At 39.8% G+C, this 24,382-nt stretch overlaps 1 protein-coding gene across 5 annotated transcripts in view; it reads right to left on the reverse strand.

The window, feature by feature from the left end:
• PAPSS2 (3'-phosphoadenosine 5'-phosphosulfate synthase 2) overlaps window positions 1-24,382 on the reverse strand; it is an 84,411-nt gene that overhangs the window by 47,539 nt on the left and 12,490 nt on the right. The window contains exons 1-2 of one of the 5 annotated variants that reach the window (XM_076009995.1): window positions 9,098-9,348; window positions 7,874-7,927 (exon numbers count right to left, since the gene is read on the reverse strand). The exons of 1 other annotated variant lie outside the window; for it this stretch is intronic. In XM_076009995.1, the coding sequence (XP_075866110.1) occupies window positions 7,874-7,882 (9 nt within the window). In that variant the 5' untranslated portion in view covers window positions 7,883-7,927; window positions 9,098-9,348. Of the gene's footprint in view, window positions 1-7,873; window positions 7,928-9,097; window positions 9,354-24,382 lie in introns of those variants that run through there. 3 more of the 5 variants (XM_076009993.1, XM_076009994.1, XM_012762890.3) reach the window with 3 other exon arrangements.

The following is a 24,382-nucleotide window of genomic DNA, read 5'->3' on the forward strand; positions in this document are numbered from 1 at the left end:
CACTAGAGGTGTAAAGATTTTTGAGTATCTGCGTGGGTTTGTTTACATACCCCTCTCCTGAAGGTCTTGGGAAGTAACTTCACACACATATATACCTCCAACTTCCAGGTATGGAATTTTCCATCTTGGGCTCATTCTAGAGCAGGATGCAATTTCAGGATTATTTGGTCCAAAAATATTTACTCTTAGGAAGAAGCCCCACAGAGCTGCTGACCCTCTGTCTGCCATGTGAGGATACAGCAGAAAGACAGCCTTTACCAGAAACTCAATCTGCCAGTGCTTGATCTGGGACTTCCCAGCCTCCAGAATGATGAGAAATAAATGTCTGTTCTTTATAAACCACCCAGTTTATGGCATTTTGTCACAGCAGCCAGACTAAGGTATCGCTGCATTTTACTCCTTAGACCCATCTGGTGCTAGGAACTGCTTCTCCAGCTCTGGCCTTTCCTTCTTCCAGCTGAGATTCGCTGGTTCCTTCTGCCCTGCCCTCCACTGCTGTGAGTAAATAGCACCCCTCTCAGCTGGCCTCACTTTTTGGACCTTATTCCTGGGCACAGTCCCGCATGAACCCTGCTCCTTCTGGGCCTCCTCAAGGTTGTGAAGTCTCCATTGCACGTTATTTGCCCCCTTGGCCCCTTAACTGATCTCCGGCTTTAGCACTTCCTCTTCCAATTGACAATCAGGTTCATTTTCTAAAACACCCTTCGATCATGTTACTTTTATATTCAAAACTTGTAGTGGCTTCCTATTAACCACTGAACAAAGTCCCCATTCTTAGCTTGGAATTTAAGACCCTCCACTAGCAGGCTGTACTTACCTTTTCAACCGTATTTTCTACTCTCAGATGCAGAGCTTGTGTTCTAAGCAGCAGATCTACTATTTATGATTTCTTGAGCCCCACTTCTTGTTCTGGCTTGGCACCTTTTCTCATTCAGCTCTGTCCACCTGGAAGTATCTCTCCACACCCTCAACTACCCACATACTGCCTGTTATCCAAGCAGCACAAACCCACAGGCTCCAGCTGCCTGCCTGGATGGGTCCCCTAAACTTTTACACCTGTGAGATCCTGGGGCCCTAGCCTGGATGTTGTAGACTTGTACCTTATGTTTTGTAGATTTGTAGATGTAAGTCTTATGTTGTAGATTTCACTGTCAACACTGCATGGGAAGGTCCATAGCTTATATTGCTTTGATTTCCTGACAGGGCCCTGCCAAGAGGACATGATACGGATTTTAAAGGTTGAGTACCATACAGTCAGTTCAAATGCTGCCTCCACTAGAACCTTGAACAAACCTAGCCTCTCTAAATCTCATAAAATTGTGGGATCATAATTCCTGATAATTTGGGGGAGGATTAAAAAGAGATATCAAATGTGGAGTTCAGTAAGAATTTGTGAATGAGTAATAGAAGTTTAACAAATATTTTGTTGGTTGATTAGCTAATGTTGATATCCCTAAACTCTGGTCCTCGTTAGCACAAATGCTTTCGGATAAGTACTCAATGAAATCACATGTTCCAGCTTCAGTTATAGCCACTTTTATGTTGTGTGCTAAAGTCTTCTTAAAGTGAGACCTGCTGTGACCTGTCTTCTCATAAACTACACTATAGAACATAGCCAAAGCAGTCCAAACATTAAAAACAATGAAACTCCCATTCAAAAATGCATTTGTAAAATATTCTTTGAAATCTGGATGGAAGAATAGTCCTCAGAAGCCTTAGTCCCAAGGCTAAGGAAGACCACTAAACCTATCACTCTGTTGTGTAAAGAGAATCATAGAACTTTAGTGTGGCCATTCCTGTCTAGTTCAAAGCCCTCATTTTATGCATAACATTTGGATGATTAATTAAGAGAATTGAGGAAAAGGAAACTTGATCAGAAGACACAGTTTCTCACTTGATCATTAAGCATGGACTCAGGGAAGGCTTTTGCCTCTTTAAGGAAGAACAAAACAAAAGGCATTTTAAAATATTTTTATTTTAATTTTTGTAGAGATGAGGGTCTCACTATGTGCCCAGGCTGGCCTTGAACTCTTGGCCTAAAATGATCCTCCCACTTCAGCCTACCAAAGTGCTGGGATTACAGGTGCGAGCCACCACATCTGGCCTCAAAGGGCATTTTTGAAAGAACCAGATTAATGCCTTTGTAGAGACTTGTCATTATTAGTAGTAGAGGACTCTAATCCACTGCAGTATGACTTCTGTGCTCACCATTACATTCAAACAGGTTAAATGAATTACTATGCGTAAAGTGTTCAGAACAGTGCCTGTCAACGCTGGCTGTTATGATTAGTGACAATATCTTCAGTGCTTATCTTACCCTCTTTCCCATGCGCACGCTACTTAGGGACCTGCGCAGCCACAGGTGCAGACTCAAGCTCACCAGCCACCCTCCCCAGCCAGGGCTAGGTGCACTGGGTTGACCCAAGTGAAACCAATACGAAGGCTGAACCCATTAGATTCTCTCAGGAGTTTAAGCTGTATAAAAACAGACACCCAGTCAGTTATATGGTCAAACTGGACCCCTAAACCAGATATTCATGTAGAATCTAAACTGTATTTGGCAAACCAAGGCATTGAAAGCAGAAACTACAAGCCTCCAATAATCCCTAAAAAACGATGTCTGTCTTCCATTTTGCCCTGTTGACCACTCTTTTCTGGAAAACTCCTTTTCCTCAGCTTCCATGGTAACATTCTCTCTCAGTGCTCCCTGCTTTCTCCCATGCCCTCCGCCATTTCCTCACTCCTCTTCCTCACCTTCTGTTAGGGGTCAGGGTGTGCTCTTCTTCTGCACACCCCTCTGTGAGTCTCAGCTGCTCCCAGGCTTTGTCGCCCATCAATATACCGGGAGCTCCCAAATCTCCATCCTCAGACACCCGAATGCCTGGCGGGTGCGATCCCAGCGCCACCAACGCTCTGCACGCTCCAGATGGAATTCATGTTCCTGTCTCCGACCCTTTCTCCTCCCACATCCCTCACCACTGGCGATGACCCACACTTCTCTCTGTCGTCTAAGAGGGGAGTCATCCTATTGCCCCTCTCCCTCATTAAAAAAAAAAAAAATCAAACTATCAGCAAGTCCTGTCAATTTTAGCTAAGAAATACCCCTTAAACCATCCGACTACTGTTAGTTGGCTAATTGCTCCCAGGAATGGACCTCCCACCCCGCAGCCTTCAGACTGGACTCCCTGTCCCTCTCCTCTCAGGCCATTCTTCCCTTTGCCAAGCAGAGTGAAATTCCCTTGTTTAACATCCTGCAATGGTTCCTGTGGCTTTTAGGGTAAAGTCAACAGACTTCACATTAGGACCATGACCTACTTTTTCAGCTTTATCTACTGTCCTTCTTGGCCCTCACACAAACTCCACGCACCGGCCCTGAACAAAACCATTCTTGTATATGCTTCCAGGCCTACACCTGAAATTCTGCTTGCTTAGAAAGTCCTTTCTCTCTACGTGTGTGCTTACTCACTCATCAAGGTGTAGCCTGAACATTTCTGTGAGGCTTTGGCTAATCTTCCCACACACGGACCGACTTAGCAACTTCCTCCTCTGACTCTGCGGTATCCTGTTTCTATTGATATCTCATTCCCCAAACTTACATAATTGTAAGACTCTCATGGGACATTTGTTAAAAATGCGGATTCCAAGGACCCTCTCCAAGAGATTCTGATTCAATTGTTCTGGAATAGGGCCCAAGAAACTGTAGGGGTTTTATTTGTGTTTTCATTTTTTTGTTTGTTTGTTTATTTTTAATAAAGTGGCAAAGGTGATTTTAATGCTTAGGAAAATCTAGGGAACACTAACCAGTATCAGAGAACTTAGTTATGGTTATTTGCTCACATGTCTGCCTGCTTCGCCACCTTGGGGCTCTGAAGAGGCTGCTCTACTCACATTTGGTTTTGACTCCATGTGCCTGGAATACTGTGAAAGTTTGACATTTACCGAAGGAATGTTAAGTAGTTTCATTCTAACTGATTTGTGGTGCCCATGTTAGTTCATAAAACTGGTTGGTGTTTCAAGTGACTGTCATGGTCAAAGGTAGAGAGGGCCAGGTGCTGAGCTAGTCTTAGGAGAACATGAGTAGCAAAGTGGTGGATTGAGTTGTCAGAATGGAAGACATTTCGAAAGAATCTTGGCTGAGTTACAGATCTGGGGGCAGCCACGCTTGTTAGTACTGTAAGATAAGTTCAGCCATATTAATAAAAATCATTGTGTAGAAAGATAGACGCTCTTGCCCTGAATTGCACCTCCCTCGATTGGATATATGTTCCCTTGAAGCAGCAAAATTAAACAGTTAAGAGCATAAGCACAGGTCAGAGTGACATGTTGTGCATCCTGGTAGCACCAGGGCCAGCTGCTGCGTGCCCTTGAGCAAATTACTTAACCTCTCAGTTCTTTCATTTATAAAATGATTATAATAATAATTGCTATTTTACTGGACTCATGAGGATTAAATGAGAAAATGTGCATAAAACAGCACAGGTCCCAGCCACTAGTTAAGCCCTCAATAAATATTAGCTAGAAAAAGAAAAATAGTCATTTTTAATGATAATTAAAATATTATTACTAAGATAACTATAATAATAATTAAGTTAATGACAATAGTTAAAATTATTTAGGCCGCTTTAGTGCTCCCCCTGCTATGAAACATGTAGCATCGACAGAAATTTAGTGATTTCCCTCAAACATCAGAGACCATCTCCTTTATTTTCCAGCTGTGACACCTTCTCCTGCCCTATTTTCTAACTCAGCACAGAGCAAATGGTGCACAGTCCTCTCACCCATGGGCAGAATACAGTTTTCAAGGACATATTTGTTCCTCACTAGACACAGTGGAGTATAGCCTGTCTCATCTTGTCCATTTCACAGACAGCAAGACTGAGGTTCCAAGATGTTAAGTGTTGTCCAAGGTCATAGTTGATCACTCAGGGTCTCAGATCAAAGTCTCAAGTCAAATTCCATATTGAGCAGTCTTTGGGGATCTTAAAAGCTCCATTTAGAAAGAAGAACACAGGGGACAAGTTGATGGAAGTGGCCGTGGCTTCCTTATCAAGATGTGTTTGGGGCTGGCAGATAAAGCACAAGAGTGCATCAGTGCTGCCTGAAGGAAGTCATGTTTTGTTCTGTTTTGTTTTCCAGAGGGTATAGTTTGGGCTGTAAACAATGTGTCTCTTGCTTTTCCTGTGACATTTTTTTAATATGACTTCCACTCCATTGACTTAGACCTGGCTCCTAGATATTATCTGGGTGTTTCTACCCCATTCCCAGGTGCACACAGCCCACTCTCCACTTCCTAGGCAAGGATTCCCTGGCACCAGCTGTTCATTCTAAGACTTTGTGGCAATACCCCCTGCTGACCTGGTTTGACCCTTTCTCACCTACCTGCGCTGACACAACTAATATTGGTCAGCCCTCCTCCATGCACCCCTGCATCTTTTCATCTCATCTCTCACCACTGCCCACCTTCACTTGCCACACACCTGTCAGTCTGATCCTTTGAAATTCCTCTAATTGTCCAAGCTCTCTCTTGCTTCAGGCCTAGGCACATAACACTCTTCATTCTTCTTTGATTGCTGCATAAGGAATATCCATGTGGCTCAGAAACTTAAAAGATGGATGCACAAACAGGTATACAGAAGGCTTGCTTCCATCTCCACCCCCTACCTCTCCAGTCTCCATCCTCCCCACCTCTGAAAATAGGAATTCACTTCAGTTAGGCTCTTGTATGTCCTGTCAGTTTCTTTATGCAAATATAAGTAAATTGTAAAACATGTATATATTTGTTTAATTCTCCTTTCCACATTATTACACACCTTGCTTTTTCAGATCTATCTGGGCAAATCTTTCTTTCTTTCTTTCTTTCTTTCTTTCTTTCTTTCTTTCTTTCTTTCTTTCTTTCTTATTATTAGAGACTGGGTGACAGTGACACTGGGTCACTCTGTCACCGCGTCACTCTGTCACCCAGGCTGGAGTACAGTGGTGATATCATAGCTCACTGTAACCTCAAACTCCTAGGCTCAAGCAATCTTCTTGGCTCAGCCTCCCAAGTAGCTAGGATGACATGCATGTACCACCATGCCAGGCTAATTTTTTAAATTTTCTATAGAGATGGGAATCTCATTATGTTGCCCTGGCTGGTCTTGAATTCCTGGCCTCAAGCAATCCTCCAGCTTTGGCCTCCCAAAGTGCTGGGATTATATGCATGAGCCACTGTAACTGGCTTGGCAAATCTTTCACATCAGTACATTGAATGTTCTTATTCATTTTACCCTTGCATAATGTTCCACTGTATGGATGGATATACAACAGTATATTTAACTAGTTCTTTTTGATTGGATATATGATGCTTTCCAGTCTTTTTCTATTACAAACATTGGAGCAATTAACGACCTTATACTTAATTTTTCCTGTGAAAATATGTCTGTGGGACTAAGTCCTAGAAATGGGATTACTAGGTCAGTCAATATGAGCATTTGTAATATTGATAGATATAACCAAATTGCTTTCCATAGAAGATTATACCAATCTATACTCCCACTAACAATAGAGGGGAGTTCTAGGTACCCGGTTGCATTGTCACACAGAGTGTTATCAAGACTTTTAGATTTTTGCCAATCTGATGAATGAAAAATGGTATTTCAGTGTAATTGTAGTTTGAATTTCTATCATGAATGATATTGTACACCTTTTGTTATGTTTAGGACTATTTGTATTTCTTTGTTTTAGACTCTCATTCATACTCTTTACCCATTTTTCTATTGTATTATTGGTCTTTTCTAATGATTTATAGAAGCTCTTAGTATATTAGGTAATCTTCCCAACAATTCTTTGTCCCTTTGTGAATAATGTTGTTTATGACCTTGTTTATGGTGTTGCTTGACATAAAGTTTGGGTTTTTTTTTTTTTTTAGTGTAGTAAAATTTATCAATTTTTTGATAAATTCAATTGACAAATTCAATTGAAACTCCAATTATTCTGGCTATGCTACTGCTAGGAGACAAATAGTGGAATTGAATGTGAATACCACTTCAAACAAGTAAGAAAAATAGAGAATTGTTTTGGTCAGTCTTTCAAGGAAGTTTGAATAAGAAAGAGTGTTTGGGTTTTGTTCCTTAGAAATTTCTATAGTTCTTCAGGGTTTTCCTCTGAAGGAGAAAGAGAACATATCATCTCGATTACAAATGGCATATTTAAGGTCTTACGATCTTGAGATTTGATTAATGTATGATTATATTAAATATACTGGTATGTTTTATCATTGTATTTTGAAAATAATAAAACAAACTCTAATAATAAGTTCCATCTGCCTAATTTTTTTCCCCACACTATTACATATAAAGTCATATATATCTAATTTTTATAGTGGAAAATTGTATATTAAGTAGCTTTTGTATTTATATTATTATAAACAAAGTATTATAATGAATTGCAAATTCCTTAGAAGACCTACAATAATTTCTACTTTACAGTAAGATTCCAGATACCTGACTAGTTAGTTTATATCCCTTTCCCCTCAATCAAATTCAACTCTGACAGAAATAAGGGTATTAAAGGACTTATTTGATTAGAATATTAGAATAAAAAATGTACATAAAAGAAAATAACTGACATTGTTTAGTTAGTAGGGCAGTTTAAATCAGATAATTAAGAAGATTACATCAAATTCAGATAGGACTGCTGTTCAATTTCCGTCTTCATCAATTTCCTTTTTGATTTAATCATTTCTTTTTTTCTCTCTTGATTCATTTTTCTTTTGCTTTCAAGTTTTATTTGTAATTGACACATAATTGTACATATTTATGGGGTACAATGTGATGTTTCAATATATGTATATATTCAGTAATGATCAAATCAAGGTAATAATCAAATCCATTACCTCAAACATTTATCATTTCTTTGTGGTGAGAACATTCAAAATCTTCTCATCAAGCTATTTTGAAATATACAATACATTATGTTAACTATAGTCACTCTGCTGAACAACGGAACACCAGAACTTATTCCTTCTGTCTAACTGTAACTTTTTACCTCTTGACCAAACTCTCCCCATTCTCCCCTCCCTCTTCCCCACGCCAGACTCTGGTAATCACTGGCTGTACTCTTTATTTCTAGGAAATCAGCTTTTTTAGATTCCACACAAGTGAGATCACTCAATATTTGTCTTTCAAGATCACTTATTTTTGAAGTGGGAGTAACGTTTCACGTATTTAGAATTCGAATCCTTTACTACGTGGACTAGTCTGTTAAGTAAATTAATGAGTTAAAATCTAAAAAGATAGTATTAGTCACATTATGTTTTTATATATGTGAGCCTGTATTCCCACCTAGATTATAAGCATCATCAGTTCATCATATTCCATACTTCTTTTATTCCTTTTGATTAATTTTTCAATATATATTTCTTAAGCACCAACTATATGCCAAAGACTGTGCTAGGGGCTATGTGTAGAATGGTGAAAGAAACATATCCGAGGCCTGTGACCCCTGAGGTCACCTCTGAGTCTAACCATCATGCAGAAAGTACTCAGCAAATACTAATTGTTGAAATTGTGCTAAAAATATGTTGAAAACCTAGTTAGAGTTGCCAGATTTCACAAATAAAAATACAGTATGTCTTATGTAATACTTCGGACATACTTATATCAAAAAATTATTTGTTGTTTTTCTGAAGTTCAAATTGAACTCGATATCCTATATTTTATCTAGCATCCTGTTAATAGTTTACTTCTCAGAAAATAAGCCCTAATCTTGCATATATTATATTCATGGGCCATTTGAACACCGAAGATGTTTCTCTGTGTGCCGTATTCCTTTTTTATACAAAATTCTCTCTTTAGAAATTCTTTTCAAAGGAAGGCCCGTCTTTTCTGAGGTTAATCAGAAGGTGTAGTTTAAAGGTCTTGTTTCCAAGGTGTAGTTTAAAGGTCTTGTTAGCCGCTAAAAACGATTACAATATGAGAGAACCGTATGTGCTGTCTCAAAAGTCTATAGTTTTACAACCAGTTCTGAAATTGCAGACATGCTAATTTTTCAAAGTTTAGATAATTTTTCCACCAAGGCCTAATAAGAACATTAAGAGCATTCAGATTTCACACATTACCTTGAAATGAGTTGTGAGCTGGTTCATTGGCTAAGAGGTGGTTGAATGGGGTCCTCCTTAGAAGAAGTGTGGGGCCGGGGCGTGGGGAGAGCTATATGAAGACACTGAGGGGGACAGGAGGCAATTTCACATTCCACAATGACAGAATTCAGATGTTCCCAAAGAGCTGCACCCTCCCCCTCTATTAACCAATGAGTGCAAGGGCCTTTTTTTGTCGTTGTTGTTATTGTTGGAAAACTGCCACTCTCCTCCTGGCTGGCACAGCTCACAGAATCCACTGCGGAAAGGGGTTTCTGGGAAAAAAAGAACAAAGTCCCACAGAGGACAGGCTGCACATTTAACTTTTATAAAATGCCTTTAGAAAAAAAACAACAACAACTCTTTTTGACCTATCAGTACATATAGGCACAAACACCTTTATCATTGAAAACAAAATATCTTTCATCTAAGTTCAAAGGCTGCCAAAATTACTTTTTATTTTCTAGAGCAGGAAACAAAGTCCACGATTTGCCTTCTTGGGCGAGGGCATATCTGGTCTCTGAGAGAGGGAGGTATAGACTCCTCCCTAGTCATGGCCCCAAAGGTCAATGATACATTGGCAAATCCAATAAACTTCTACACTGGTCTCAGGTGGTCAGGGAAAGCAGGACGTCTCATGTCCTGCTGACAGGGGAGTTTGGTAGTAGGTGACCCTATTTATAACCCTCCATTTCTACCCAAAGAGAGGCCCCAAACTGCCCTCCCATAAACTTCCTGGTACTGGGTTTCTGACACAAGGCTCCATCTTTCCTTTTATTGTGGATCTGCAGCCTCCGCCCGAGTGTTTCTCAGGAAGTAACAGGAAGAAACATGCATTCGTGAAAATTTTCTCAAAAACGTAAATGTGAGTTGGCGCTTCTTTCCCTACAAACATTTTAAAGAGAAGGCTCCATCTAGAAAACAAAAAAATTCCTCAATACAGGAGAAACAAAACAAAACAAAAGCTCTCCTCATGTTTCCTCATTTTCCACACCACAAAAGGTGAGCCTGGGCAGTTAAAACCAAAATATACCCTCACACAGAGACAGGCTAAACTTTCCTCACAGGAATCATTCTGCTTTTAAATATACTTTTGACATGGGGGGACCAGCGTGAGCCTACAAAGGATTTGCCAGGTGTTCAGACATGTCAGGTGAACTAACGGGCCACCTGGGAGAGCCCTGCCTTAGGCACAGGAAACTTGACCTGGAAAGAAAGCCTTAGTCCCAGGGGTAGGGATGAGTCTGTGTGTCGTGTGATGCCTGGCGACTCGGATATGCCACCTGCTCCAGCTCCCACAGCCTCTCATTTGAATCCTTTGAGAGGGAGAAAAGAAAGACGGAGACAGATCCAAGAACTGCTTCACCAGAGAGCTCAGTCAGACACTGAGGCGTCAAAGAGTGAGAGTGGGGAGAGCCTGCGCTGCCTGGGATCAAGGCCTGGCTCCACCACAAAATGACCTGCGACTTGAGGGAATGAATTCTAAAGCCACTCAGCTTCGGTCTCCCCCATCTGCAAAATGGATGCAATGATAGCACCTACCTCACAGGGTAGCTATAAACATCAAAAGACACCCAGCCTGCCAATCCGCAGTAGTCTGGGTAAATACACTGGGGCGTCTTTCCACAACGGAATGCCGTGAGAATGAGCACAGGACGGGTACACACAACGATAAGGATGGGTCTCATGAACACAATGTTGGAAGGAGGCATTTGTACACAAAAGAGTACATACTGTGGGGCTCTGTCCATCTAAATATCAAAAATAAGCAAAACAAATAATCTCTAGGGTTCAGGGACATGGCGGACATCCTGGGGCAGCTGACTGACTGTGTGTTCATTGCACATGAGCACATGTCAGTGGCTCCCTGAGGACCCACACGGAGCATGAGTAGGCTGGGGTGAGAACCCGAAAACCATGGCTCGCCTTTGCAACCACCACTGGAATGACAGCATGGTTTAATCACGTTGTCTAACATGGTTTAATCATATAACCCATCCCTGCTTTCACACGTGCAGACAGAAAGCGGCTCCTACAATAATTATCCAGCCAGTCCAGCCAAAAACCCAGCTCCTGAAGTTAAAGAATTAGGATTAAGAAAAAGCAAAACAGGATTAACCTGACAGGCTGGCTTCGATCTTCATTGATCATGCATTAACACCACTGTGCACCTCTTTATTTTGCTGCATTTTGTTGACAACATGTACTGATGCAGTGTGATTGTAAATGGATCCCAAAAGGCTGTGCAGATGACATGTCAACTCTCTAGATTTTTCCTAGTGTGTAGTAGCTCTAAGATATCTCATCTGAATCAGTGGAAGAAACTTAGAAGAGCTATTAGTGAGCCTGATTCTCTGATGATCTGTTTAAACCTTCACAAATCCACACCGAGGACAAAATATTTCCAACCACAATTACGCAGGATTGTTGTGCAGCAACCTTGCAAATTTACGCCACAGAGCTCTGTTTGGTTCCTGTCAGGTGATGGGAAGAGGGTGACGGTATATTTCCTTGGACATACACAAGGTCCACATTGTTGAGCTAATGTTTAAAAATTGCTTGTGAATTCAAGTGGTGCTGGGCCTAGTTTGCACGCGAGAAGCTACGCAATTGGGGATACTCCGTACTACCCTGAGAATCTATGGGGAAAACACTAACTGCATTTCAGATCTTAAAACCCTCCTTGTGCACTATCCCATGCCCTGGATGGGGAATGAAGTCTTTCAGATGCTTCACTTTTACTGGTTCGGCTCTACCTTGGAACGTTTCAAATCACCCCTTTTCTTATATGTACCTTCTTCTTCCTACAACCCAACCACTTCCACTCTCCATGTAGAAGAGCATAAAGGGGAAGCACTGAGGCCACCCCAACTTTATATGTTCAGCACATATTACACCCTCAGCAGCACCACCCTTGGGTGCAGGTGGCTTGGCACTGAGGGTGGGCATTTTCTTTACCATTTCTTGTCTGGTTTTAGTGAATATTTTTTCTTTTTCAAACAGCTTTTTAGAAAAAAGCTGTTTGAAACTTTTCTCTAATACAAATAATCCGTGTGATTATCTTACGTACACTTGCCATTTTAAGGACTCGGTCTTAATGCTCCAACTCAAGAATGGAGAACAACTCTCATTGAGAAAAGGTAGCTTTATAGCGCCAGGAAATCCTCTCTGGAGTATAAAAGTTTTGTTTGTTTGTTTGTATTTGAGATAGAGTCTCCCTCTGTCGCCATGGCTAGAGTGCAGTGGTATTATCATAGCTCATAGCAACCTCAAACTCCCAGGTTCAAGTGATCCTCCTGCCTCAGCCTCCCGAGTAGCTGGCACTGCAGGCACGTGCCACCATGCCTGGCTAATTTTTCTATATTTTGTAGAGAAGGGGTCTCACTCTTGCTGAGGCTGGTCTTCAACTCCTGGCCTCAAGCAATCCTCCTGCCTCATCCTCCCAGAGTGCTAGGATTACAAGCAGGAGCCATTGCTCTGGGCCAGAGTACATGTTTTTAAAGATGACTTTTTGAATGTTGGCTATTAAAACTGCCCAAAAAACAAAGATCGTCTTAGTTCAACTGGAAAAATCAGCTTCAGGACTGTGCTGACGTACCTGTCTGTGTACTTGCTTCACCAGCTGTCCCCGTGTTGATTTGTGCCTGCCAGATTGGGGGTGTTGGAGAGCAGGATGTTATCCTTTGCTCTACTGAGACTGCAAGATTGAGCCAACCTAACAAATCCTAAGCAGAGATCTTTTTTGGACCTAACTATCAAAATGGAAACCTGGATCAGGTGAGCAAAGTTTTAGTTTTTGTGTTGCCTTTTCCCTCCTCTCCTCTTTTCTCTTCCTTCTCTCTTTTATTTTCCTCTATCCTCAATTTCTCTCTCCTCTCGCTCCTCCTTTCTCTCTCTCTCCCCTCAACCCCTTCCTTTCTTCATTAATTTTTTTTTTTAAATTTGGCATTTGTCGAGCTTGGATACAAATGTAAATCTGAACTTCATTGAATGGACAAGATGAAAATATCATTTAAAAAAAGCATTAATAGCATTTACATTTTTTGATATTATACTTTAATTTTTCTGTCTGTTGTCTATACAGATTACATGTTTTTCTGCATCTAGAATCCAAGATTGAGTCTGAATATGCACACACTGAAGACAACACATATTTATCCAAATAAATTGGGTAACTAAAATGCTGAGGATAAAATTTCATGACAAGTAATTCATTCAGGTGCAGCAGCGCAATTGGTGGATGGGTTGTGCAAGATGTCATGTTATTTATGGTCAGTAATAGTGCAGCCAATGCACCTCTTTGGGGCATTATAAAAATCTGAGAGTTTATTGAATGGAAAGGAAGTGCTGCTTAACTTTCCATCTATAATAACCAACTTGATTCATGAGATTTCAGTCTAGAATATAAATAAAGAACTAATGATGAAGTCGGGCTGTATCAATACTTCACAAGTTGTCCCTCGAGATATTACCATGTTCTCTATCATGGGCAGACAGGAGTGGACATTGGCCTCGTAAACTTGGCGAAATTAGGGCTGCCAACATTGTGGGCTTGACCTGCTGGTACAGTTCAGCTTCCTTTCCAGTAAAATGTGGGGGGACTTATTATAATAAAAGTTTGCTTCATTTTAAATTTTAGAACAGTTCCATTTTGGCCTATTAAGTATATAATGTCATATACACAAAGCCTTGAGAAGGTATTACAAAAGGACATAGGTATCTTTTTATAATATGAAATGTCTCCTATTTCATTTTTTCTTTTGCAAGTAAGATGTTTAGTTCTCACGTTAAGAATTTTATTTGGTTATATAAAAAGTTATCCCTTGGAAGGAGGGAATAGGGAGAAAGGGAAGAAAAGACAAAGTACTGGTCAGTATAAAGTATATTTTTAAAAGAACATCTCCATTCTCCCCCAACCCCCTCTCACACCTACACGTAATTACTCTGGTCTATAAAATGAACAGCTTTGGTTCCATGAAGCCACATGATCCCACATAGCTAAAGAACAGGTTCCCATTGTTTGAACACCCTGTGTGGAAGATGGAGGGTGTCAGGGACTTACTACCTTTGGAGTACCCCATGCAACTGGTCTTGGGCACAAATTTAGTTCCTACAGAGGCAATTCTGCCTCTAGATAATTCCCTTGGCTCTCAACATCCAATTTCCATACAAGTGGCCTCACAGGCTTTACTTTGTTTATTATTAGCAACCCTTCACATCTGTACAGAATGCTTTATGATTTAAAGGCCACTTTCATGCTACTCTTGAATGTGATACTTACAAATCCATGGGGTAGGAGACCTGGCTTCTAGAGTGTTCTTTCTCCAAACCATCCTTTAATGATGGATATGCTGGTCCCATAGAGGGAGTTCCCACATGGATCCATTCTTGCAATGTGGCTTGTCCTTTGGGTTATGATTTATTTTATTCTAAGCTTAATGACTTTACTTGGAGCAACCAAACAATTATTATCCTTCTCTTTAAGGCAAAGCTTTGCTGCCCTATAGCTTAGCCTACTTGGTTATAAAATGCCATTAACAATGCTAGGGTCTCTATAGGTAAGTGTCAAAAGTCTATTTTCCCTGTAAGTCTGATATGCCTTGTATCATTCCTGTCTTTTCCCCTTTCTATTCTATTTTTTCAATTGCTCAAATTATCGCTGAAAATGATACAGATCATGTGGTCCAGAATTATATCCTTTCTTCCAAAATCTACTTGTACAAGCCATTTATCTAGCTGTGCTTCAAAATCCTTCATGTGCATCCTTCATAATATCCTTAAATTGGAAACAACTCAAATGTCCATCAACCTGTGAATGGATAAAACTTGTGGCATATCCATACAATGGAATCCTAGTCAGGCATAAAAAGGAACAAAGTAGTGATACCCGCTACAACATAGATGAACATCACACTAAGTGAAAGAAGCCATACACAAAAGACCGCATATCTTATTATTCCATATATAGGGAACATCCAAAAAAGGAAAATATCTGTAGACAGAAAGTAGACTGGTGGTTTCTTGGGAATTGGGATAGGAATGAGAATGATTGCAAATGGTCACCAGGGATCTTTTTAGTGTAATGGAAATGTTCTATAATTAGATTGTGGCAATGGTTGAACAACTCTGTAAATTTACTAGGGCTCTTTAAATTGTTTAGTTAAAATGGCTGAATTTTATAGTATGAAAATTATTCCTCAATGAAGATGTTTTAAAGATAGTCCTTTCACTGTGTGATGAAAACCTTGAGGCAGCCCATTTCACTCTCTCATTTAGAATCTCTTCAAATTTTTGCAGTGGTTCCAAAATGCACAATTTTTCTCTATGACCAAGACCATATATAATAACATATTTTGACTCTAACAGTCAGGACAGAGGAGGGCTGTCTTGTGCATTGTAGGATGGTAGCAGCAACCTCCACTCCCTGAGTTGTAACCACTAGAAAAATATCCCCAGGCATTGCTAAATCACACCCAGTTGAGAACCATTGGTATACAGCACTGAGAATGAACAAATTCCAATCACACACAATCAATATGAATAACTCCCACAAATATAACTTAGCGTGAAAGAAGCCATACGTGGAAGAGTGCATAATGTAGAATTCCATTTATAAAAGTTCAAAACCAGGCAAAACTAATCAGGACGGTTACCAAGGACAGGGGGGTAGTGAGTGGAAGTTGTCTTTGGGATTCAGGTAATGTTCTGTTTCCTAATCTTTGCACTAGTTACACAAGTGTATTTACTTTATAAAAATTAATTGAGCGGCACACTTGAAATTTATATATTTTTCTATATTTATTTTATACGTAAATAAAAAGTTTAAAAATATGGGTCATTGCTGCTATAAAAACAGAGGGCATTTGAAGTGACTCAGGAGGGGCCCAGCACCTTTCTAACAGGATGCTAATTCATCCCTTTACAGACCACCCTGAGCTGTAAGACAGAAATCCAGTGTTTTCTGCTGATGAATGAAAGCTTGTTCCTGGGATACTCTGTTATCCAGGTGCCAAAGCCAAGAACCCCACACCCTACCCCCATTTTCAATTCACACTTGTAAAGACAGACTTAAAATTGACTTAAGTGTAAAACTGAGCTAGAAGAAACCAAATAAAGGAAGGCTCACTCCAGTGCTAAAGAAAATAGTTATGGGTTTAGTGTCCAAATCTGAGAGTATTACAAGTCTCCCTTTACTTTAAGTGCCCAAAGTGACAACTAGAGTTGTTTGTTACAGTAGTGGAAAGTAAATTGTGCTGATTCATTCCTGTTCTCACTCTTGGTTGCCACTCCTTCTAACAAATAACTTGTCCTTGCAGATAGTGGACTAGGTACAACCATGGAATGTCTGATAATAGTGACCTTTGCTCTAGGTAGAGTAGGTGACACCTGGACCTAGGCCTAATAACCTAACCAATAACCAATGAATAATAGAGCTATCCAGAAAGTCTCCAGCCATTGTTAATATAATAAATGTCTCTACTTGGCTGGATACTTTCCGGACAGCCCTTCTACACTCTGCATATAGCTTTAGTAAAAAGCTACAAAGCATCAGGAGTTACTATTAGCCTTCAAACTATATGTATGTATGTATGTGTGTGTGTGTGTATATATATATATATGCATGTACATATTTACAAATAGATAAATAAGAAATAGACAACTCTCCATGGATCTCTTGTGTCTCTGTACATATTGTGAGTGGGGTGCTAACTGCCATTTATTCCAGACTGTCTTTTCAAGGATGTTTATATAGTAAAGAGCCTTGAAGGATAGAGATACCACCTCCCTCCACAGCAAAGGGGCAGCCTGCTTATTTCCCTTTCAGGTTCAGGTTCAGGTTCCCTAAGCTCAGGATTCCTCTCCTGTAATGCAACTCACTGCTTGTACAGACATCCGTCTAGATGCCTCCATGTCACTCCTTTGGGAGTTGGGGACAAGGGAAACTGACATGCATGCTGATGCTCACACTGCTTGCTGTGCCACGAGTAATGAGGTTCTTTGTCTCTGACCCCAAAGTCTCATGTTTCCTGTCAGCATCCATGTAACTGTTTAACTTATTAGGTTGCAAATGGGATTAAAATCTCCGACCTCTCACAGTTTTTGACTATGTACATTATTATGTATATATTTTTAAAATTTTGTTTTTGAAAAGTAAGTCTCCTACCCAGTCACTCAGGGTTCTTTGCTAGAGGCCATAGTACTGTTAGTTTACTATGTATCTTTCTAGACATATTCTAATCTAAGCATTTGTAAACATATGTATCTATTTCTTCTTTATCCCAAATGTTACCAGACTATAGACACTGTTTTGCAGTATGGCTCTTTTACCTTGGATAATGCTTGGAGATCTTTCCATATTGATACATTCAGGAGATACCTCAATCTTTTTTAATAGTTGCAAATTAGCTTGTATTATAGATATACTATAATAAAATCATACAGTATATGTACTTAAATAATCCTCTTATTGATTGATATGTAGGTTGTTCCAACTTTTTGTTACTAAATGATGCCAAGAATATCCTTGCATGTACATCATACCCATTTGCAAAATCTCCATAGAAAAACAGTGCTAGAATTTGAATTGCTAGCTCAAGGAATATCCTCATTTTAATTCTGGTTTTGGTAGATAATTTCCAAATATCCTCTATGGAGGTCGTACTAATATACATCTCTGCTAGCAATGTGTGAGAGTGCCTGTTCACTCTCATATTGGCTACAATTTTTACCTATGCCAGTCTGATAGGCGAAAATTAAATCTCATAATTTGCATTTCTTATAATGGACAAGATTGGACATTTTTCATATGTGTCAGAGCCATTTATATTTCCTTTTATGTGAAATTCCATATCCATTCCCACATTTTTTCTATTGAATTGTTTTATTTAGTTAGTTAGTTTTGAGACAGAGTCTTGCTCTGTCGCCCTAACTAGACTCCGGTGGTGTCATCATAGCTCCCAGCAACCTCAAACTCCTGGGCTCAAGTGATTCTCCTGCCTCAGCCTCCCAAGTAACTGGGACTACAGGCATGCACCACCATGCCCAAATAATGAATTGTTGATTTTCTTAATATTGATTTGCAGGAATTCTATGTATTTTGGAAAATAGCCCTATATCTTACAATTATCTCCCAGGTTGTTGTTTGTCTTTTGGCTGTTTTAATTTTGAAAAAAATTTTGGAATGTAACTTTTAAAATGCTTTGTAATCAAAATCACTTTTATGTTATCTGAGTTTGTGTCACATTTAGGTCTTCCCCATTCTGAGGTTATGAAAGATCCATGTTTTCTTATAGTTCTAAGGGTTTTCTTAATGCTAAAATCTTTGGTCCATCAGTCCTATTCGTTTTAAAGTTAGTTCTTAAAATACACATTAAAGTGCTTATCTTTATTCACAAGGCTAAGCATAACTCTTTAAAAATATTGTTTGCTCAACTGTGATCATAGATTTTGTTTAATCTCCATTCTTTCGCAGATACTGACCTATGACCTTAGATATGAAGGGGTTCAAAGTACAAACCACTTGCATACATACGTTATAATATAAAACTTATGTAGTGAATACTGTTATCCAATAAAGAGAGAGTAGATAGCTCTTCAGTTGTAACTTGATGAAGGGCTTTTACTGTACAAAATTTTGAAATTATATTGCGTAGGAAATTGAAGATGGTTCAAAAGAGGCACACAGAGCTTGCTCGGGGAGGCAGTTCACCTAGCTTTCATGCTGCCTCTGCAGAGGTTGAGGAGAGAGCTTGGTGTAAAATTCCCTCTTCCTTCATATCCACCCTGGTTACTAGATGCCAAGCCACTAGGGCTCTGTCATTTTTGGTTCCAAAGTATCCTGAAATTTATTTTCCATCCTGACAGTTATGTAGGAGAATTAAAGGGAAAGGAAAAATGCACATTTATTTTAGATTTGGGCATATATCTTTCCAAATAGTTATAACCAAATTCACTTCAAAATAATATTGAAGGAAAACAAAAAAACCAAAAAGTTGCTATCCTTCAAAAAAGGAAAAAAAAAACCCTGTAAATCATAAAACCTAAGACTTTCTATTACCTTGAGTCATCTAATCTTTGAAAGCCTAACTATCTGTGTTAAATATCTGCCTTTTTAAAATTTACTTCATTAAGAATGAATAATCTCTGTGAAGATAAGTGCTATATATGCAACATATTAATTTTTAAACCAAATGAAATAAAGTTGGCCAAAAGTCATGATCAGATCAGGTCAAATCATGAAACCTATTAGCTTGGGTGGAAAGATACAAAGGGTATTAATTAATATGATTCATGCTAAGATTTAGGTGATAGATATGAAATGTATAAGTGGGCCTATTTCGAGCCGGGCGCTGTGGCTCACGCCTGTAATCCTAGCTCTTGGGAGGCCGAGGCGGGCGGATTGCTCAAGGTCAGGAGTTCAAAACCAGCCTGAGCAAGAGCGAGACCCCGTCTCTACTATAAACAGAAAGAAATTAATTGGTCAACTGATATATATATAAAAAATTAGCCGGGCATGGTGGCGCATGCCTGTAGTCCCAGCTACTCGGGAGGCTGAGGCAGAAGGATCACTCAAGCCCAGGAGTTTGAGGTTGCTGTGAGCTAGGCTGACGCCACGGCACTCACTCTAGCCTGGACAACAAAGTGAGACTCTGTCTCAAAAAAAAAAAAAAAAAAAAAGTGGGCCTATTTCTGTCCACTAATGTATTTCTCCCAGAAATACTAGAATTACACTGATAACTCACAAAAGAAAAGCAGTTCCAATTTTAGAGGGTTCTTCCAAGTGTGGACTTTTATACTGATGGCGATCAAATGCAACAAAGGAATTCTTTTAGATTTATTCCCACTGGTCTATGCAATGTTCAACAGTGAGGTCTGAACACTTCCATTCTGAAGAATTACAAGCCACTTACATAAGTCACTCCCGCATTGTGATAAGGACATGGGGCAGATTTCCAGAGATAGCCACCATAGTCAAGAACAGCTGATTAAGAAGGGATGGTCTCCACGTTTTTCCAGAAAGCTGTCTTCTTATTACTTAATAGTAAAATCAGGATAGCAAGCTTTTAAATGTTCCAGCTGGAATATTTAACTGTAAATATTCCAAGAGGAACGTGGTGATCACAGAAGTCTACATTAGCTGGGAAACGGCTTCACATTTTAAAAAAAAAGTATGGAAAGGGTAAATAGCATTCTGAAGTAGAGAAAACTAGCTGGTGGCCTTTAGGCGTGTGCTAATGCTCCTGTTTGTGTGGTGAAGGGTTAGGTTAGGCTGTGGTTCTCAAGCCTGGCTGAAATAAGGAACCTCGTAGCTAGCTTTTAAAAACCACACCCATGCCTCCACACAACCTAATTCAATCGTATTCTCTGGGAGTAGAGTCCAGGAATCAATATTTTGTGAAACTTAGCAGGGTTGAGAAATACTGGGCTACAGGATCTCTAAGGTCCTCCTCGGGTTTCACTAAATTAAGGGCATTCAGAATACCAGGGTAACGAATGGAACACAAGAAACTATAAAACTCAGGCAGGTGTAAGCGAATTCTAATCAAGGACTTATCACACATACGTATTAGCAGACGATTATATTCTCACATGAGCCTTGGCTTCCGTCTACACAAACAATCAATGTGCTTGACTTAATAGAAACAACAACACTGTTCAAGGCACAGAACATGAAAGGTATTATGTCATTCGCCTGTGGCAGCATTTGTACTTTTTGTCCAATTCCAAATTTATGAAATACATACATACCAAGTTTTGAAAATTCAGTTACTCAAATCTTTGGACTACAAACCAAAATTCAAAGACTGTGAAAAGGTAGGGGTTTTTTTGTTTTGTTTTGTTTTTGAGACAGAGTCTCACTTTGAGACAGAGTCTCACTTTGTTGCCCTGGCTAGAGTGAGTGCCGTGGCGTCAGCCTAGCTCACAGCAACCTCAGACTCCTGGGCTCAAGCAATCCTTCTGCCTCAGCCTCCCGAGTAGCTGGGACTACAGGCATGCACCACCATGCCCGGCTAATCTTTTCTACATATTTTTAGTTGGCCAATTAATTTCTTTCTATTTTTTGGTAGAGACGGGGTCTCGCTCTTGCTCAGGCTGGTTTCAAACTCCTGACCTTGAGCGATCCACCCGCCTCGGCCTCCCAGAGTGCTAGGATTACAGACGTGAACCACGGCATCCGACCAAGACGTTGGTTTTTAGTTAATTTCTCACTGAAAGATATCAAGAGTTGATTGGGTGTAAACCAACAGAATTATTTTATAAGGATGTATACACTCCTTGTTTTATGGAAGAAAGAGATAATACTAAAATAAAAGCCAGTGCTAACACTATGACTAAAAGGGTGTTGTAAGTCAATTCCTAGAAAGGGTTCATTTGAATAGGGTCTTCAAGAAATAAAAATAAAATAAAAACCTTCTCTCACATGGCCTGCTATCTTGAATTTTAGTGAATAGGGCATAAGTTCTTAAACTGCAGATCCTAGACATGTGTCTTTAAGAGGAGTCGTGAACCCCCTGAAACTGTATGTAAAAATTGTGTGTGTGTGTCTGTGTGTGCCTCTGTGTACATGGGTATACCCTTGTATAGAGTTTTCTTATCCTCTTTTTGAATAAAGAGCCCCTATGGTAGCCTATGGACTCCTTTTCAGAAAAATAAATTTTGTGTGACAGAGTCTTACTACATTGCTAGGGTAGAGAATACTGGTGCCATCAAAGTTCACTGCAACCTCAAACTCCTGGGCTCAAGCCATCCTCCTGCCTCAGCCTCCTGGGTAGCTGGGATTACAAGTGCATGCCACTATGCCCAGCGAATTTTTTGTACAAACTGTATCTCTCTATGTTGCCCAGGCTGATCTTGGTCTCCTAACCTTGAACAATCCTCCCACCTTGGCCTCCCAAAGTGCTAGGATTACAGGCATGAGCCACCACACCCAGCCAGTAAAATGTTTTTAAATGCATAAAACACAAAGGAATGCAAAAGAAAAAGAAAAAGAATCGCAGTTATCAAAATGGCTTTTAAAAATTATAGCACAGTAACAAATATGCTTCTTTATTAGCAACATTAAATAACAAGATCTAGCTATCCAGAAAGACAGCTATAATCTTAATTTTCTAGCAATTTTTATAGATCTTAATTTTGTACTCATAAAGAGCACAAATATTTTGCAATATCTGCAACACTATAATGTGATATGAAAATATCAACGGTTTCTATTGGTTACATAGTCCTAAGTATTGCTAATATAGCTGTGGTTTGTTGCCTCTGTCCATAATTGAAGGAAGTGCTGAATTTCTGTTATAGGTTATTAAAAAATATTTTCCCCATCTAAGTTTACAAGCCTCATGAATTCTCTGGACTCTAGATAAAGAATCTCTGATCTGTGTCTTTATCCACATTAAAGAGGTTTATTTATGTCTCCAGAAAGGGTAGATTATTAGACCACAAAGCCCTCAGTGAGCATTTCATGGGGTGGCTCTAGGCCCTGCACTCACAGAGCCCTGGACAGGCCCCAGATAAGAGGCAGAAGGAAAAGGCTCTCTGAGGTAGGACAGTAATGGAGAGCTCTGTGATACTCTGGAATTAAAATTCAGATGTATTTTATTATTAATTTTATATTTTTTTAAATGCTCTCCATAATTCCCCCAAATGTTCAGTGATACCTGAAGATACCGAAAGCAGAGCAAAAGCCCATGGATCAGAAGGATGAGAAAAGGAAAAGAGAAACAAACTAGGGGTATACAATGATATAGTACCAAGCACTGAAGATAGTGCAAAGAATAAAAGCAAGCCAAACACTCATTTCTGAGCTTTCTGGCAGGCATCTCGAGGGGAACAACCTGGACAATCACAGGATGCACAATTTCCAAAGGGATTATACCAAAAAAAGAAAAAAGAAATCTTAGAAAAATAGAACTCTTCTAAGTACTAAGACTAGACAGAAATTTTTCCCATGCATCTTTATAAAGAGAATAGAAAGAAAATCCCACAGATCTTTACAAAGAGCATGTTGTAATTAACAAACAATAACCTCGATAATATCATTACAGTAGACATAATGGTGAGTTCCCTAGAATTTTTTAAAAATAATTTTTTTAAGCAAAACAATGGCAATACACCAAACAATTCTCTTGGGCTCTTGACATATAGCTAGGACTCGGTTCTCTGAATTCAGACACATTCAGCTCTCTGAGATCAGAGTGACATGCGGACAGGCACTGGCCTAAGCAAGTCAGAACTGAACAGTGGCCCCCATTGTCTGCAGCAGGAAGTGGCAAACTTTTCTTTCTTTCTTTCTTTTTTTTTTTTTTTTTTTTTTGAGATAGAGTCTCACTCTCTTGTCTAGCTCACTGCAACCTCAAACTCCTGGGCTCAAGCAATCCTTCTGCCTTAGCCTCCTGAGTAGCTGGGACTACCGGCATGCGCCACCATGCCCAGCTAATTTTTTCTATATATTTTTAGTTGGCCAATTAATTTCTTTCTGTTTTTTTTTTTCAGTAAAGACGGGCGGGGGGGGGGGTGTCTCGCTCTTACTCAGGCTGGTTTCGAACTCCTGACCTTGGGTGATCCTCCTGCCTCGGCCTCCCAGAGTGCTAGGATTATAGGCGTGAGCCACCGCGCCTGGCCTGGCAAACCTTTCTTAACCGGCTGGATATTCAGTATCTTCAGCTGTGCAGGCTTTGCAGTCTCTGTCAAAACTACCCATCCCTGCTGTGAAAGCAGCCACAGTGAGTAAATGAATGGGTGCCATGTGTTTCAATAAGCTTTATTTATAGACACTGAAATTTGAGTTTCATATACTTTTCATGTGTAATTAAATATAATTCTTCCTTTGATTTTTTTTTCCCCTCCACCTTTTAAAAATGTAAAAACCAGCCAGGCATAGTAGCTCATACTTGTAATGCCAGCACTTCAGAAGGCCAAGGTGGGAAGGTCACTTGAGGCCAGGAGTTCAAGACCAGCCTGGGCAACATAGCAAGATCCTATCCCTACAAAATTTTAAAAAAATATAGCCAGGCGTGGTAGTGTATGAGTCCTGAGTAGCTAAGCACTCCTAGCTACTCAGAAGGCTGAGGTGGGAAGATCACCTGAGCCCAGGAGTTTGAGTTACAATTAGCTCTGATCACACCACTGTACTCTAGCCTAGGGGACAGAGTGAGACCCTGTCTCTAAAAAAAAGGAAATGAAAATGAACAAAATTTAAAAACTTAAAAAATGTAAAAACCATTCTTAGCTTACAGGCCTGCCAAAACAGACAGGGGACTGGGTTTG

The sequence above is a fragment of the Microcebus murinus genome, chromosome 14 (assembly GCF_040939455.1).
Source record: "Microcebus murinus isolate Inina chromosome 14, M.murinus_Inina_mat1.0, whole genome shotgun sequence".
In the NCBI taxonomy this organism is placed as follows: domain Eukaryota; kingdom Metazoa; phylum Chordata; class Mammalia; order Primates; family Cheirogaleidae; genus Microcebus; species Microcebus murinus.